Source organism: Anser brachyrhynchus (assembly GCF_964034855.1).
Source record: "Anser brachyrhynchus genome assembly, chromosome: 4".
Classification (NCBI taxonomy): Eukaryota; Metazoa; Chordata; class Aves; order Anseriformes; family Anatidae; genus Anser; species Anser brachyrhynchus.
Genome location: NC_137698.1, coordinates 58,387,299 through 58,402,424, shown reverse-complemented (window position 1 = coordinate 58,402,424; position 15,126 = coordinate 58,387,299). Strand labels below are relative to the sequence as shown.

At 33.3% G+C, this 15,126-nt stretch overlaps 1 protein-coding gene across 5 annotated transcripts in view; it reads right to left on the bottom strand.

Annotated features, from left to right (window-relative positions):
* Positions 1-1,861: 1,861 nt before the first annotated feature.
* LOC308193827 (uncharacterized protein) overlaps positions 1,862-15,126 on the bottom strand; it is a 199,543-nt gene continuing 186,278 nt past the window's right edge. For 2 of the 5 annotated variants that reach the window (XM_080588888.1, XM_080588897.1), the window contains exons 3-4: positions 3,286-3,343; positions 1,862-1,922 (exon numbers count right to left, since the gene is read on the bottom strand). In XM_080588888.1, coding sequence (XP_080445014.1) covers positions 3,320-3,343 — 24 coding nt within the window. In that variant the 3' untranslated portion in view covers positions 1,862-1,922; positions 3,286-3,319. Of the gene's footprint in view, positions 1,923-2,312; positions 3,344-12,782; positions 12,891-15,126 lie in introns of those variants that run through there. The other 3 variants (XM_080588893.1, XM_080588898.1, XM_080588884.1) reach the window with 3 other exon arrangements.

Genomic DNA, 15,126 nt, shown 5'->3' with positions numbered 1-15,126 from the left:
GGAAAGACGGCATCCTGTGGGAGGGACACCACACTGGAGCAGGGGAAGAGAATGACCACGAAGGACAGGCAGAGACAAAGCTTGACGGACTGGCCACAGCCCCCATTCCCCATTCTGCTGCATCTCTCAGGGAGAGGAGGTAGAAGAGGGTGGAAGAGGGGGAAAGTGATTTAGTTTGTTTTTAGTTTCCCACTGCTCTAGCTTGCTAGCAATAGGTAATAAACCACATTAATCTCCCTAGGCTGAGTCTGTTTGGCCTGTGACGATGATTGTTGAGTGATCTCCCTGTCCTTATCTCAGCCCTTGAGCCCTTTTCATCGTATTTTCTCTCCCTTTCCCTTTGAGGAGGGAAAGTGAGAGAGCGGTTGTGGTGGAGCTCAGCTGCCCAGCTGGGTAAAACCACCATAAGAATATAGCTTTAAAATTAAATTCAAGGTGCTTTTGCTATGGAATTTGACTGTTATTTACAGAAGCTCTAAGTCTTAATGTAATTGGGCAAATCTCTTCCCTAAGACAATGCAATTCAACTTGTGTTTATGTTGCACATTTAATGTGATCTTTAAAAGTTTTATCTTAAATAAAGATATATGCAATTGATGAAAAACATTCAAAATATAGCCTAAGAGGCAAGTTTTCTTTTTTTGGAAGAATATTTTTCACTATAAAAGACTGTGCTTTTCTCTGTAGCAAGAGAAAAAAAAAGTTAGTATTTGTTTGAAAATATTTTATATTTCTTAGCAAATATTTCAAATATGACAATTAGTATACTGCCACATGACAGATATATTTCAGTTTTTCAAGGGAAAAGTTCAATAAAATGAAATCAAAACATGGTTTCTTAGGCATTCAGAGGAAATTTTTGCCCCCCCCCCCCAAAAAAAAAAAAGTAGGTTTCATGATATTCCTCTTTCTCTTCTATGTACAGAAAGAGAGAGAGAGAAAGAGAGAGAGAGAAGGAAGGAAGAAAGGAAGAAAGAAAGGAAGAAAGAAAGGAAGAAAGAAAGAAGAAAATACACAGTAATCACACATTTAAACTTACTTTGTCTTTTTTGGGAGGGATGCACCTAGCAAGAAAAATTTCTCATCTCTTCATTGAGAAATAAGTGAAATAACAGATCACAGAAACAGCTTAAGACAATGAAGTATGAGACAGCTATTTTGGGAACTTGGATAACAATCACGGAACAGCAAGTGAAATGTTGTCTGTTTAACATAAGAATAGTAATTAAAAAAAAAAAAAAAAGATTTTTTAATCCAACTGTTCAGTTTATAATATTCAGAACTTTGTAGAGCTTTTGCAGAGCATCTGAAAGAAACAGTACTTGCTTATCTTGTAGTAATTTACGTTATGTAGGATCAAAAGTCAGGTTAGAATAACACATGTAAAGGGGAATTGGAGAGTTTCAGAGTTTCCAGAAGAAAGTAAATACTTCTGGCCTAAGAAGTGCCAAAAACAGTGGGATACTACAAAGGAGAGTACCACGTGGCTGCTCCACTCTATCACTCTTTGCTAGTGGTCATTGCCAGAGTCAGCATAAAGACACCTTTCACTAGATTAACTTTTCACGTGACATTGTACAGCTGTTCTTCAGTTTTTACACTCATCTTTATTAAGGTCATGTGTGACTAAAAGGTGAGTAAAGATAGCAACCAGTCCATAAACAGGCGTGAGAGGTAGAAGAAACAGGTGACAGGCAAAGACAGGTGATCAGGCAAAACAAACAAACAACAAAACACGCAAGCAAACAAACAAACAAAAAATGAGTAAAGTGCTAAGTCTGTGTACTCATGCGCTTAGAGAGAAACACAGAGATGATGATGTTTTCACTTTTTATTCCATGCTGTGTTGAAATCAAATGTACCTGTGAATTCCTTTTGGCATCATTTAGATAAAGATACCAAGACAAATACGTGTGCATCCACTGGGAAAAATATTAAAAAAATAAAAACAAAAGAAAGAGAATTTTTAAAAGTGAGCAATATATATATATATTTTTTCATGTTGGAGCTATTTTTGTCTTGTAACACAGAACAAGAGTTTGTACTATACACTGACTTTTTTTTTCTTTAAAAAATAAACTGTATCTCAGCAACAGCACATGTACCATGGGTTGTTACAGGTGCTATGTCCCTTATCCCTTCTTTTTTTCTCTTAGAGTAAATAAGCATTTAGGGCATCATAGAGTTTGTGACATTGACATTTGACATATCTGTAGCTCATTTGTTTCCGTTTTCATCCCAAGAGATTTGGGGGGATTTGTAATAAGAAAATAGATAATTTCAACTTGAAAAAAAAAGGGGGAGAGGGGGGTGTATTTTTATTTTTTTTTTCTTAAAGGTATTCTATCCAGTACATTAAAAAGTCAGTTATTGTGTAATAGAGAGAATACCACAGCTAAATCATTTACATACATTAAAAATAAGCATTTGAACTGATTCTTCCATTATTCTTGCAAATTAAGATGTATCTTTATTAATGTTTTCATGAATATATTTAGCTACAAACAGTTGATTATAAAATAGAAAATTAGTCAGATGCTCTTATAAAAATATTTAGATTTTGGCATCCTACAAAAAAAAAAAAAAAAACTTAAAACTCAGTTTCCTCAGTTTGGGCTTCTTGGACAAATTTCCCCACTGTCATCCATAATGTTCAGAATCTCTAAGATAAAAGGTGAAAAAAGTGATTAATACAAAAAGTAAAACAAAACTTAAAAATATATATACTATTCAAATTATGAAAATATACATAAAATGAGTATTAACCCAAAATAAATTCATAACTAATTGGTATTTATACACTATTATGTGAGCACACAATTATCAAACAAGTACACTGTCACTTTGTTACACAGATTTCTATGTGTTTTTGCTAAAAATTGCTCAGAATTTCTCTGAGTCGGGACTCACAAGTGACATCAGTTGTCTCTAAAAAAAGGACTTAAAACATCAAACAGTATTAGCAAGTGCCATAGACTTTTTCAAAAATAGCATTTTTTGTGTTGAAAAAAAATGAGTTCCAGGAGAAAAAGAATGATGATTTGTTAACTGTAGCTACATTCCAAATTTTTTAGTGTAGATATATTTAAATATCAGCAGGTTTCAGGCACAAATAGAAAATATTGTTATTTAGTTGACTCAAAGACATTTTCTTTTTCCCCCTAAGGTCATCATATTGATTCTGGCAAAAGACTGTAAATATTAAATCCTCCAGTCAATAAGCTTAATACTGACTTAAAAAAGTCAATATATGTTTACTTGCTACAAAATAGCAACAGAACTTACCTTGGTATACTCTGTAGAACAGTGTCTTTGTGTCTTAAAGGAATGGAAATGTTCTTTGCTGGGGAAAAAAAAAGAAGGGGGGCTGGGTAAACACTTTCAAAACTTTGAAATGAACAACATTCCTTATTGGTGAGTGCATTTCTGCAAGTAGAATTGTAAAATATGAGATGAATAATAGCAATTCCAACAAAGTTGGATGTTTTAAACAACTTCCTTTGAAGAACTGGTCACACAGAAGACTTGATAATAATAATAATAATAATAATAATCCAGAACAAGGGACAAAAAACAATAAAATGACGTGTGAAAGTGTGAAACAAAAAAAAAAAAAGCTTCAATCTTTCTGAAGGTATACATCTCAGGCAACCTTAACCATATGCTGTCAATTCTCCTCTCAAGATACAAAGAAAAATAAAATAAAATAAAGCGAGACATACCAGAATGCAATTCCAAGATCTGTTCAGAAAATGTAATACGGAGATGTAGCAAAAATACATTTAAATATCATAACGATGAAGCAGAACACTTGGTGCTTAAGTAGATGAGAGTCAAAAAGGAATTAAAGATGGTTGAAAGATGTCTTCAGCAGAAGGATTTGATGCAATCTCAAAATTTTGCACTTTTCATATTCCAAATGAAAGTATTTGTTTTAGGACTTGACTGTCTCTCTAGGAAGATTTTTTTCCTTCAGTGGACATATGACTGGAAGTCATCAGTGTGTTTATTTAGTTTAGTGGTCTGATTTTGCTCATTTCTCTTTAAAATCATTCAGAGATGGAGGAGGGTGAGCAACAAGATAGGAAAATTATCAAAGGTATGAAGATATTCTAATCTTGGGATGACTAGATGTAGATTCAATTGTATGTTATCAATATATAATTTACATTTTTGAGTGTCACTGCTTTACTACAAAATGGTGTGGAAAGACCTCTCTCTCAATCCACTTTCTTATATGTGTTCAATCAAACCATGTCCTGTCACAGCCATGGTTCATGCCTTTCCAAGGCCTCAGTTAATGAACTGCTTGTTCAATTAGACACTTGAAGGCTGATGTGTTATTTTCCCTTTTGCACTGTCAGAAAGAACAATATGCATTATGATTCCAGAGTTTATAAAGTTCAGATGCTCCACCATATGGGTAGCACGGAATGTTCACTGATGGTAAAAACTATTTGCTACATAACTGTCCCCAATAGAAGTTTAGTTTCTCAATGTGTTTAAGACTATGTGGGACAAACTATTTGTAGTGAATAATTCACTCAATGTAGCCAACCTGTAATTGTACAAACAGAAGTGGGAAGAACATCTATCAGAAAGGTCAAATACATTTTGAAAACTGTCCATCCAGTGGGAAATAGGTGTGGGGGGGTTCATCTCAATATTGACATTATTGTCTGATAGACATTATTAGCTGGTAAGATCAAGCACAGGTTATCCACACTCAGAAAGATAACGTACTGAACCATATGACAATCGATTTGAAATATCTTAATTTAGTCTCTAAACTGAAGTATTTCTGTAATGTTAGCAGAAGTAGTTAGGTAGTTCCTAGGATATCAAACTGGGGACTGAAAAGCCAGCACATCCAACAAAAAGAAACAAAGACAAAAAGATATACATGAAAGAATACCTCAATCTATATATCTCATATCTCTTATTACATAATGAGTTGAATCTAGCTAATATATATACAAATTATCTCAAATTGCAGTACATATGTGCCAATACACAAATGTTAAAAATAAAATAAAATAAAATAAAATATTAATTTCTTAATATAAATTTGGGGCTGTATATGCTCAGAGACACCTATATTACAGAATTACTGAACAGTTGAGATTGGAATACACTTTAGATCACCTAGTCCAACCACCCTGATCAAAGCAAGGAAAACTCAAGCAGGTACTTCAGAGACATGTCCAGTCAGTTTCTGCATCATAGAATGGTTTGGGTTTGAATGGTCCTTAAAGATCATCTAGTTCTAACCCTCCTGACATGGGCAGGGACACTTTCCACCAGACCAGGTTGCTCAAAGCCCCATTCAGCATAACCTTAAACACTTTCTGGATGGGGCATCCACAACTTCTCTGGCCAATCTGTTACTGTATTTGATTGCCCTCATAGTAAAAAAAGTTGGTTGTGTTTGTTTTTGTTTTTAAATGTTTAAATCTAAACACCACCAGCCTGTCCAAGAATATGAAATTATCCAACCCAGGTGCAGGAATTTGCAGTTCCCCTTGATGAACTTCATGAGATTCCTGTTATGTTAGGAACAGATATATTACCAAAGATAAAAACACAGGGCAGTCAAGGCAAATTTTACTAAATGGTGAATTTGCTTATCCACTAAAACATTTTGAAACAACAGATTATAGTTTCCATGTTTTTCATGTTTGCCAAAATTTAATAATCATTATTTACTTTCCTAAAGAGTGGCATTTACTTTACTAATTGATGGCATAAATATTAACCGGAAGCTACCATGATTGCTTATAGAGTTTTTATTGTTTTGTTTTGTTTTGTTTTAATAATTAAAAGAATCAATTTGAGCTGTGGCATGATGCTGAAATTAGAAGTAATTTTAAATCCAAAATGCTTTAATGAAATGATTTATTAAGATATTAATCAGAATTTATATTTAAAATAATTATATTTTAAAATTAATTACAGTTTGGGTCTTGTTTTGGTTTTGGTTGGTTTTAATTACACATAGAATTTATTACATTATTAACAGTAATACAAAAAGAGTCTGTGTGCCAAAGCTATGTTCCCCCTTCTCATAGGAAGATAATATCGTTACTACATAAACATACCACCCAATTAAGAAATTTTACTTTCACAGAATCACAGAGTCAAAGAATGATTGAGGTTGGAAGGGACCTCTGGAGATCATCTAATCCAAACCAGCTGCCAAGAAGGTCACCTAGTGTACCTTGCACAAGATCTCATTCAGGTGGGTTTTGAATATCTTCAGCGAAGCATACTCCACAGCCTCTCTGGGCAACTTGTTCTAGTGCTCTACCACCCTCATAGTAAATAAGTGCCTTTTCTGGCACTTAATTCTGTAAACAGGTAAGGAAAGCTGGCATTTAGTTCATTTTCTCTCACTTGGTCACAGATTTTAAGGGATGAATCTATAGCTTCCTGAGTGAGTAAGAACGGCTTCAGGAGAGTTCCAGTTTCTGTTGTTCTTCCAGGAACTATTTAAGTATAGAATAATAGAATTCAGAATAAGGTACTTCAATGGGTTATCTAATTCCTTCCCCCGCTGTAAGGTCAGTTGAAAATGCTGAAAATACATTACAGTCTGGGTAATTTCTACAGTACAATGAGGTCTTCACTGTTAGCTTTTCTTTCCCGGTCTGCCAGCAGAAGTTATGTGGCAAGCAGGAGTAGAATGGTTGTGGAATCCTAATAGCACTTCCACATGAATGAAAATCTAAGTAAAAAGGAACTTAGCACAAAGAAGAACTGTCTGTACTTCTGTTTACTGGTACTGAATAATAAAAGCATAATCAAACAATAATCAAGTAACAGCCCTGGAGGAAGCTATTTTAAAATGCATATGTAGAAGGAGAATAATGTCTTTTCCTTTTTCAGGTTATGCAGTACTATCATAGCTACCTTCTTTATAAACTTTAACTTCTTTTCACTGCTGACTCCTTGAGAGAGTAAGATTTCCCAGAATGCTTAGTCTGTTAACAGAAAGTATCATAGGCTGCTAACTGAGCTTACAGAGCTCACATTCCATTACAATCTGTAAGGATTGCACACTTGCTGGGGAGAAAAAAAAAAAAAAAAAGCTCACAAGAAATCCCTCAGCTGAAATTCAAAAAAAAAAAAAAAAAAAGACGATATCTGCTTGCAGACTTGTTATGTACACTGTGTTAAATGTCATTATTACTTTCGTAGTGATGCATTCATCCATTTTTGCAGGTCAAACTATGTAAGCTTAATGCCTTAAGAAAGGCTTCTATAGTTTACCCTATAATTATTCCTCAAAGTGATCAGAGGGTGCCTTAATTTTTGCCAGTCTTTTCAATTCTTTGGTCCTATTTCATATAGAGAACAGTGAAACTTGATATGTTTTATTTCTATTTCTTTTCTGTGAACATTTAGCATAGATTAAATAAGTACGTCAGTATTTAAATTATTTTAATATCTTTCCAAGTAATTATAATTATATATGTCCATTAATCAGGACAAGCAAAAGAGAAAGTTCTGGGAGACAGCAGACTTCTAATGAAATATATATTTGAAAAAAAATATATTTCCTCTGAATAAGTATTAATACAGAATACTGCATAGTCTAAGTGAGGGAATTTCTGTAGATATAGATAGAATAAAAGAGAAGAATATAGACAGAATATAGACAATATTATACATAGTAAAAAACGTTATCGTAGGAAGAAGTGCGTTTCCAGAGAGATGATTAATATACTCTGACTGAATATTTCAAACAAGCAGACTACTGCTTGTAGTACTGCTCGTGTACTTTCTCATACTCTGCCATTCTTATGAATTCAGTGAGCACCAATGAGCACATCCAGTGTGTAATTAAATAGCTGTAAGTTAAAAAAAAAAGGGGGGGGGGGGGCGGTATCTCTAAATACATAACAAGCACAACATATAGGGATCTACTTATTAACTTACAGCATATCCAGATCTTCCAAGTCCACAATATAAAAGCACAAAACATTACAGAGCACATTTTTGTTATGCTATGCAAATATTCTTACTTATAGAGATTTCAAGTATAGTGTGATCATTTTATTTATTTTTTCAGTGCTGAAAATTAACATATCAACCGGTGTTAAATTTTGGTACATTTATTAATGATTTTATTTCACTTTATTCATTGACATGGAAGAAAAGATAAGTACTAATTAATGGACAAAAACTGTAGAAATCTATGCAAGAGAAACTAGAAAAAGTAACTCACTGAAAGACTAGTCTTAGGTGTAATTAACATTTTCCAAAACAAGGGGGGTTGTGTTTGTTTGTTTATTGATTTTTTTCAGTTGTTGTTGTTAACTATCATGCAAAATGTTTAATGAAAGAAGGAAAAAGATACAGTTTTTTTGTGCTCCTCCATCTGAGTGAATTCCATGGCTTATGTTTCTATCATATGAAAAAGAAGAGGCAAATGTACACCACTTTTAGTTCCCATATATTTAAAATACATTTTCTAAATGAGGCTTGAAACAACATCATGATATGTGCTTAGTAGGAAAAGGTGAAGTTAGCCAGGAAGTGATGCAACATCTACACTTACAATTGTATCTGAATGGACATGACATAAATGACTTCACCTACAAATGGAGCCAAGGGACATATGTTTAAAAGTTGAGAAGTAACCTTACCAGAGACATGGGAATAAACTTCTGAAATGGGAATAATCTTCTGAATCACCATAATGACTAGCAATCTGGATATTTTAATTACAAGAACTTCCAAAAACATATGTACTTTGCAATCATAGGAACATTCCTGCATCTGAACACGCATACAGATTACTGTGGGACACATTACAGCATGAATTTAGCATGGATGACCTGTTCTGTGCTAATTGGCCACATGTATTAATCTTACTGTATGATAAATTTGAGATAGTCTAAACCTAAGACAAATTCAGACAAGATTACTCAGTAAAAGATGACAGACTATGTATACAGGCAGAGGAGCTGAAATGAATTAACTTGCTAGACCTGACAATTTGATTCCTTGTCTATAACCTCTTTGCAGGTCCCAAGAGGATTTTTCAAAAGTCAAAGTCAGGAACTCACGCAGTAACATTATTCTGTGACAGAGCTGGTTAGGACTGTTTGCAATGCATTTGTAATACATACAGACTTTCAGTTTTATTCCATAAATGTGTATAGACTCCAAGGAAACATTAACAGAAGAGAGAATCCCACTGAAGAGTTAGATCATTTGAAGATAAAAGCTAAGAGCCACAGAGGCACATAGGTGCCTGAGGGCATGACTACACATTAGCACAGAATCAGCTGGTCAAATAAAAATTAGTTCTGGTATTGAAGTTATGTATGTGTATATGCACAGTGGTATGCCAGAATTCATCAGCTCTTATGAGCAGAGAGCACAGAAGTAATGGCAACACAGGATAATGCTACGTCTACAGTTTTATGAAGCCATTTTGACCTGCTTAAATAGGGTATGTCACAAGATGACAAAGATCAAAATAAAGGACAATTACTATTTCAGACATATTTTTGCTGTATCAGCTTAGAGTATTGACAGAAATACTAAAGGGAATTACAGAGGGGAGAATTATATTCAAAATAATCTTCTCATGAGTGAGAAAATTCAGTAGGGGAGTTCGGCTATATAGGTGGAAGGCACTGCATTAAGTAACACCTGACTGAATTTCCAAAAGAGTATGTCTGGTGTAAATATTTTTAAAGTATTTATGGATTGCATAAGTGCTTAGATAAATGTGGCCAAGGATGAGCTCTGTCCCAAAACATATATAGACGTCAGCTTAAAAATTTCTAATATAAAATCTTAAGAAATGTTTTGGGTTTTTTTTTGTGTGTATGGTGTACACATTTCAAAAATGTTCACACTGAATATTATCTTCCTTGATTTTGTTGTATTTGTTTTAATTTTATTAAAGCTGGAAAGGTAAAGTAATTTCAAATAAGAAAGCTGTTTTTTTTTCCCCTCATATTGATCTATTTTCATCTTTTAAATTAATTCCTTTTAATGTATTTCAAAACACAAATCAAAATTGACATATAATTGTACTAAACTACTGTTTATTAAAAATATATATATATGTATTTACTATTTGAAAATATGTTGAAACATTTCCAGACAGTTACAGGTTAAAATTTATGAGCAAAAGCTCTGCTTGCAAAATCGTTATGAAATTAACTAACCATAAATATAAGCCAGAAATTGGTATAAAGTCTTCCTGTATAAAGCACAACTGTGCCCAACAGAAAACTTTCCTGTTCATCAGATGCTCATAAGAATACTGTAGTGCTAATACATGCTTCTTTTTCAGTCCAAGAATTGAAAGGTACACACTAACAGTTTTTTTTTTGTTTTTTTGTTTTTTTTTTAAATAGTATAAACATTTAAATGTTTTGTTACTTTAAAAGTCAGAAGTGGATAGAGAAGCCGTATAAAATAAATATGAGAACACACAGCTGGAAATAGATGCTAATAAGCTGCAGTTAACACTGGTTAGCAATTGGAATGATTTTGCAGAAAATTCCATATGCCAGATAGCCAAATGATATAAATTCTCTTTATCCATCACTGAAATATATTGTACCGGCTCTGTAGCCTGAATATTGTCCCAGTTGGGTTTCTAAGAGCCCAGATTAACTGGATTTAGTTATGAAATACTTACTTATTTATTAATTCATGAGACTTGCTATCAAGGTGTGTACTCTGAATCAATGTAGGATACTACAATGACTAATGAACAAAGGCCAAGGCTCTGAGAGACTTCAGCTGTGCTGTAACTAAAAAAAATATTAGGGCTTAAATTTTGAAAGATGTCAATATTAATTTAATATGTCAATTCTAAAATAACTTTCCATAAGTAAGTTTCCTACCTCTATGAAGCTGTTCAAATATTTCCAAATTAATTCTTACGGTTGGATTTGTCTGATGTTTTGAATTAAAAGATTGCACTCCTGCCATCACATAGGTTCCCATAGGTACCAGCAAAATTAGATCCCAAATTAAATAATCTTAATTTTTTAGATTATATAAATATCAGTTTTGAATTAATATTATGATATACAGAATATGAAATTGGATAATTTTTTTCAGAGAAATGAGCATTTCTGTTCTAATCTGTTAACATGTCTTTCCGATTTATCTGGAAATAAGATTCAATTTTGCCTATTTGAGTCTTCTGCATACTGTTATGTGCTTTTAACAAACACAACAATGTCCTCTTGCCTAAACTCATCTTACTATATAATAATATATTACAGTTTTCACTAAAAGTCTTAGTACAAACACTCCCTCATTGAGGAGCTCCACAAAACTAGTTTAATTTGTTCAGAAAAAGACTGAAGAACTTTTAAGCAGAATTAATATAGGCAACTTAATGTCATTGTGAAATAGTCTTTTTTTTTTTTCTGAGTTTATTCTGATTACTGTAATTAATTTGTATTCTGATTTTAGAAAAGTTAGTCTGCTGGAGCTTTTTTTTTTCTCTTTCTTTTCCTGTGAGGAAATTATGTACTTGTCTTAAAGGAAGTAAAGTTAGGGAAAGCTGGCTGACATTGAATCCACTTTATGTGCTAAAGGTGGTAACTTACGAGCACAAATTATACACTTAGTTCTTATGACCTTTTTTTTTTTTTGAGAGATTATACTAATGTCAGTGAAAGCGAAATTGTTTGACAGAATTACATCACATTAACCTTAAAATGAAAAAAAAAAAAAAGTACACTTCCTGAATACTTTTACACATGGTATTTGTGAAGTTCTTATGGTGTAAATAAGAATCAGTAAGTATTAAGTCTTAGTCTAGGTGCAGGGATGCTACTACTGATGACTGAGACCTCACTCAGCTAGTTTTGCTCCTTATCACTTCACTTTTCTCGCTGTTTTGACCTTCTGACAGGGCTTCAAGCTAAGATGTGTGCCCGAAATGTCACTAAGAATGTGGAATTTCTGTTAAAATAGGTGTTTTCACAAGATATTATCATACTGCCACTGAAGTATCACCTACATATACTTGGAAGTACATTATACTTACCTACACAGCAGATTTTAGGGCATGCAACTAGTTTTCATGTATGCTCTGTAACACTGGAAATACTATACCATTAAAGGTAAAAGTCCTGATTTTTGTGATCCCTAGTGTGATAAGTATTCTCATATTCTAGCCTTCTAAACAGTGAAGAGCTTTATTTCATTGACCCAAATTTGGCCTTGAGACTTCAAAGTCTTCAATCCTTTTATACAGTGAGAAACTATTTTATATGGTGAGTCAGAGAAAGAAGAAAAGTGTCAGTATAAAAGGAAAGTAGAATTACTGAGGCTTAACTTCATAGAAGAATGGAATAGAAAATGGTTTTGTTCTGACTTTCCATCAAGAACAATTAATCTATCGGACCTGTGGTTGAACTACAAGGAGACAACAAGAATAGTGTAACTAAGTGATGCTTTGGATCAGGTTTGCAAATTATAGTCAGTCTAATAACAGGGAGCAAATTATTTTTTAGTGCTAAAATGAAAAGGTATAGGCATGTGAAAGGAAGAGAGGATATCTGAAATACAGATCAAAGACTATCTCAGTGATTATCAGGGGATGGAACTGATTTTATTGTGTTATTTATTTCAAAAAGTGTGATTTTTTTTTTCCAGATAATTCCACCAATAAACCACATTAGGAAATTGAAGAGAAGAAGCAAAATAAATCTATTTCTGAGTGTATCAAAGGCCCTTCTAAGGGATTGAATGCAAAATCATTTATTTTTCTTTTCTTATGACATCTGACTTACCTTCAGAGCAGAAAGAATAATTGTCTACCTATGACATATTTTCTGTTCTTGCATAGCCATGATTCATGGTCTCTGAGCTCATGACACAGTACTGCCTATGTATGACACCTGTGAAAGGATAGATACATCATAAAAAGAAGTTAACATCCAACCTGCTAGTGACAGTATGATGTCTTCACCTACCAGTATAAAAATGTGTTGTGACGACATAACTAACTTGCATAACATAACACCCTAACTTGCTCTTTCAGTGATTATTCTATGATATGCTAGCTTTCCAAATGGTTTCATGTCTTCCAAACCTACCAAAACACTGATTCTGATACCTGATTTTCCTCCAGACTCTTCATTTACATTGTCTGGAAATAGTATATAAGAAATAGTGCCAGACTTTACAGAGAAGAATATCCGGTGGCCGTGAACTGGAATACAGATTTTCCTTTCTGGAAGTTGCCAGAGAGAATTTAGTATGAACTATTGATAATCAAATTGGTAACCCAGAAAAAAATGTGTCTTATATCTTATTTTTTGATACAGTAATGAAACAAACAAACCCACCCAAAGATTTTTGGCTGTGCATTTTGCAGTCTAGAAAACTACTGTATCTGATGCACATCTAATTTATTTTTTGTTTCTTTATCACAGCAAGTTTTGTTAGCTTTCACTAGTTTATACACATATAGCTTTCTACTTGAACATATAGAAGCCGAGCTAAAAAAAAAAAAAAAAAGTAATAATAATTATCAGATTTGGCTGCATATTTGTTCTTCTTGTTTTTGTTTCCCATTTCTCTTAAGTACTCAAGATTTTAAAAAAATTACTGTTCTGCATCAGAATGAAAACAAACCAGCTTGCAGGTGAAACATTCACAAAGAAGTGATATTAATGTTCTAGCATGTTCAGTTTGTATTCAGCCTTATTCAAAGACCACTTTTTATTCTAGGACAATTTATTTTCTGTTTGCCTTTCTCATGGTCTCCTTCAGTGCCTGACAACTAAGTATTCTCTGGACAAGAAACATGAGTCCGAGATTTCAAGGACCATATGGGCTGTACAAGCAATCAGTCTCAGTAAACATTTAGCTATTTATACAATGTGGAACTGCTCTTGAAGAGAAATCCAGTCATTTTCATAGAGCTTGTCCCCTCATACTGATGAAATCATATTAGCTGGGAAATCCTCTAATCAGTAAGTAAAATTTATATATTTAGAAGACAAACAGAAATATTGCTGTTCAAGGAAGTTAATGGAATGCAGCATTCCATTATTCCATATTGTTGATTTTCAGTGCTGTTGAAGTATGTGCAACAGAATTGACTCTGAACACAGATTAAGGTTCCATTAGATTTATTTTCTGGCATCTAGTGAGAATTGGCTGCCTACACGGCCAGAAGTTGTGGTCTTGCTAGAAACCAAAATAGAAAGTGAAAATTACTACAGAGGTTAGATATGAAGTCATCAGGATCTAGACACTATAGCTACATGAAAGTCAGCTAATTTCTATTGAGGTACCTAAACTGTTTTAAAGGTGCCAAGCCATTTTTGTGGGTTTGATCTGCCTGTGGGGATCAAAACTACCTAACAGTTTAAGATCTCATTTCAGTAGGAATTAACCACTTACTTCACTTGGTGACTGTTTTGACAAAGCAGTGTTACAAGTAAATTCAATTTCAGTTGGAATAAAGTGCTTTAAAGTTAGTTACTGATTAAAGACATTTTCCATGAACCAAAGATGATAGAAAGTCTTATCCAAAAGCAAACACTAGTATTTTCATAGGGTCTATTGGAAGGAATATTCTATGAACAGAGGTTTTGGACCAGACATAATTCAATGTGCTGGATATGGCCTGTGTTGCCCATAATTTTCTATGCTAATCCTTATATTTTTGACATTGCTAAAATTAACTATACGATCATTTTTAATACAGTATGATAACTAGTCAATGCTATTTCCTAAATGATTTCATCCACTTTGAGCAATCGCATTTGAATTATGTCTATTGAAATCTGATTTAGAAACAAAATACAGAAAACAAAACAACAACAACAACAAAAAAGGAAAGAAAATGGAATTCAACCTGATGTATTCAAAACCTATCAAAAATTGTGAATTCAAAAAACAATCCTCAGCCTAGATAATATAAGTACAAATGTCTGTTTCTGGACAGATGTGATGGAATCTAAACTGTCTTTGACACACATATGATCCTCCCTTCTCTACCCCCACCCCCCAAAAAAGAACAAAATCAGAAGAAAAAGAGTGTTTAGTGGAGAAAAAATGTATGTCATAATATCCATCCAGCTGGTTAAAGGCTTAGGAAAAGATTAATAGTTATACTGAAAA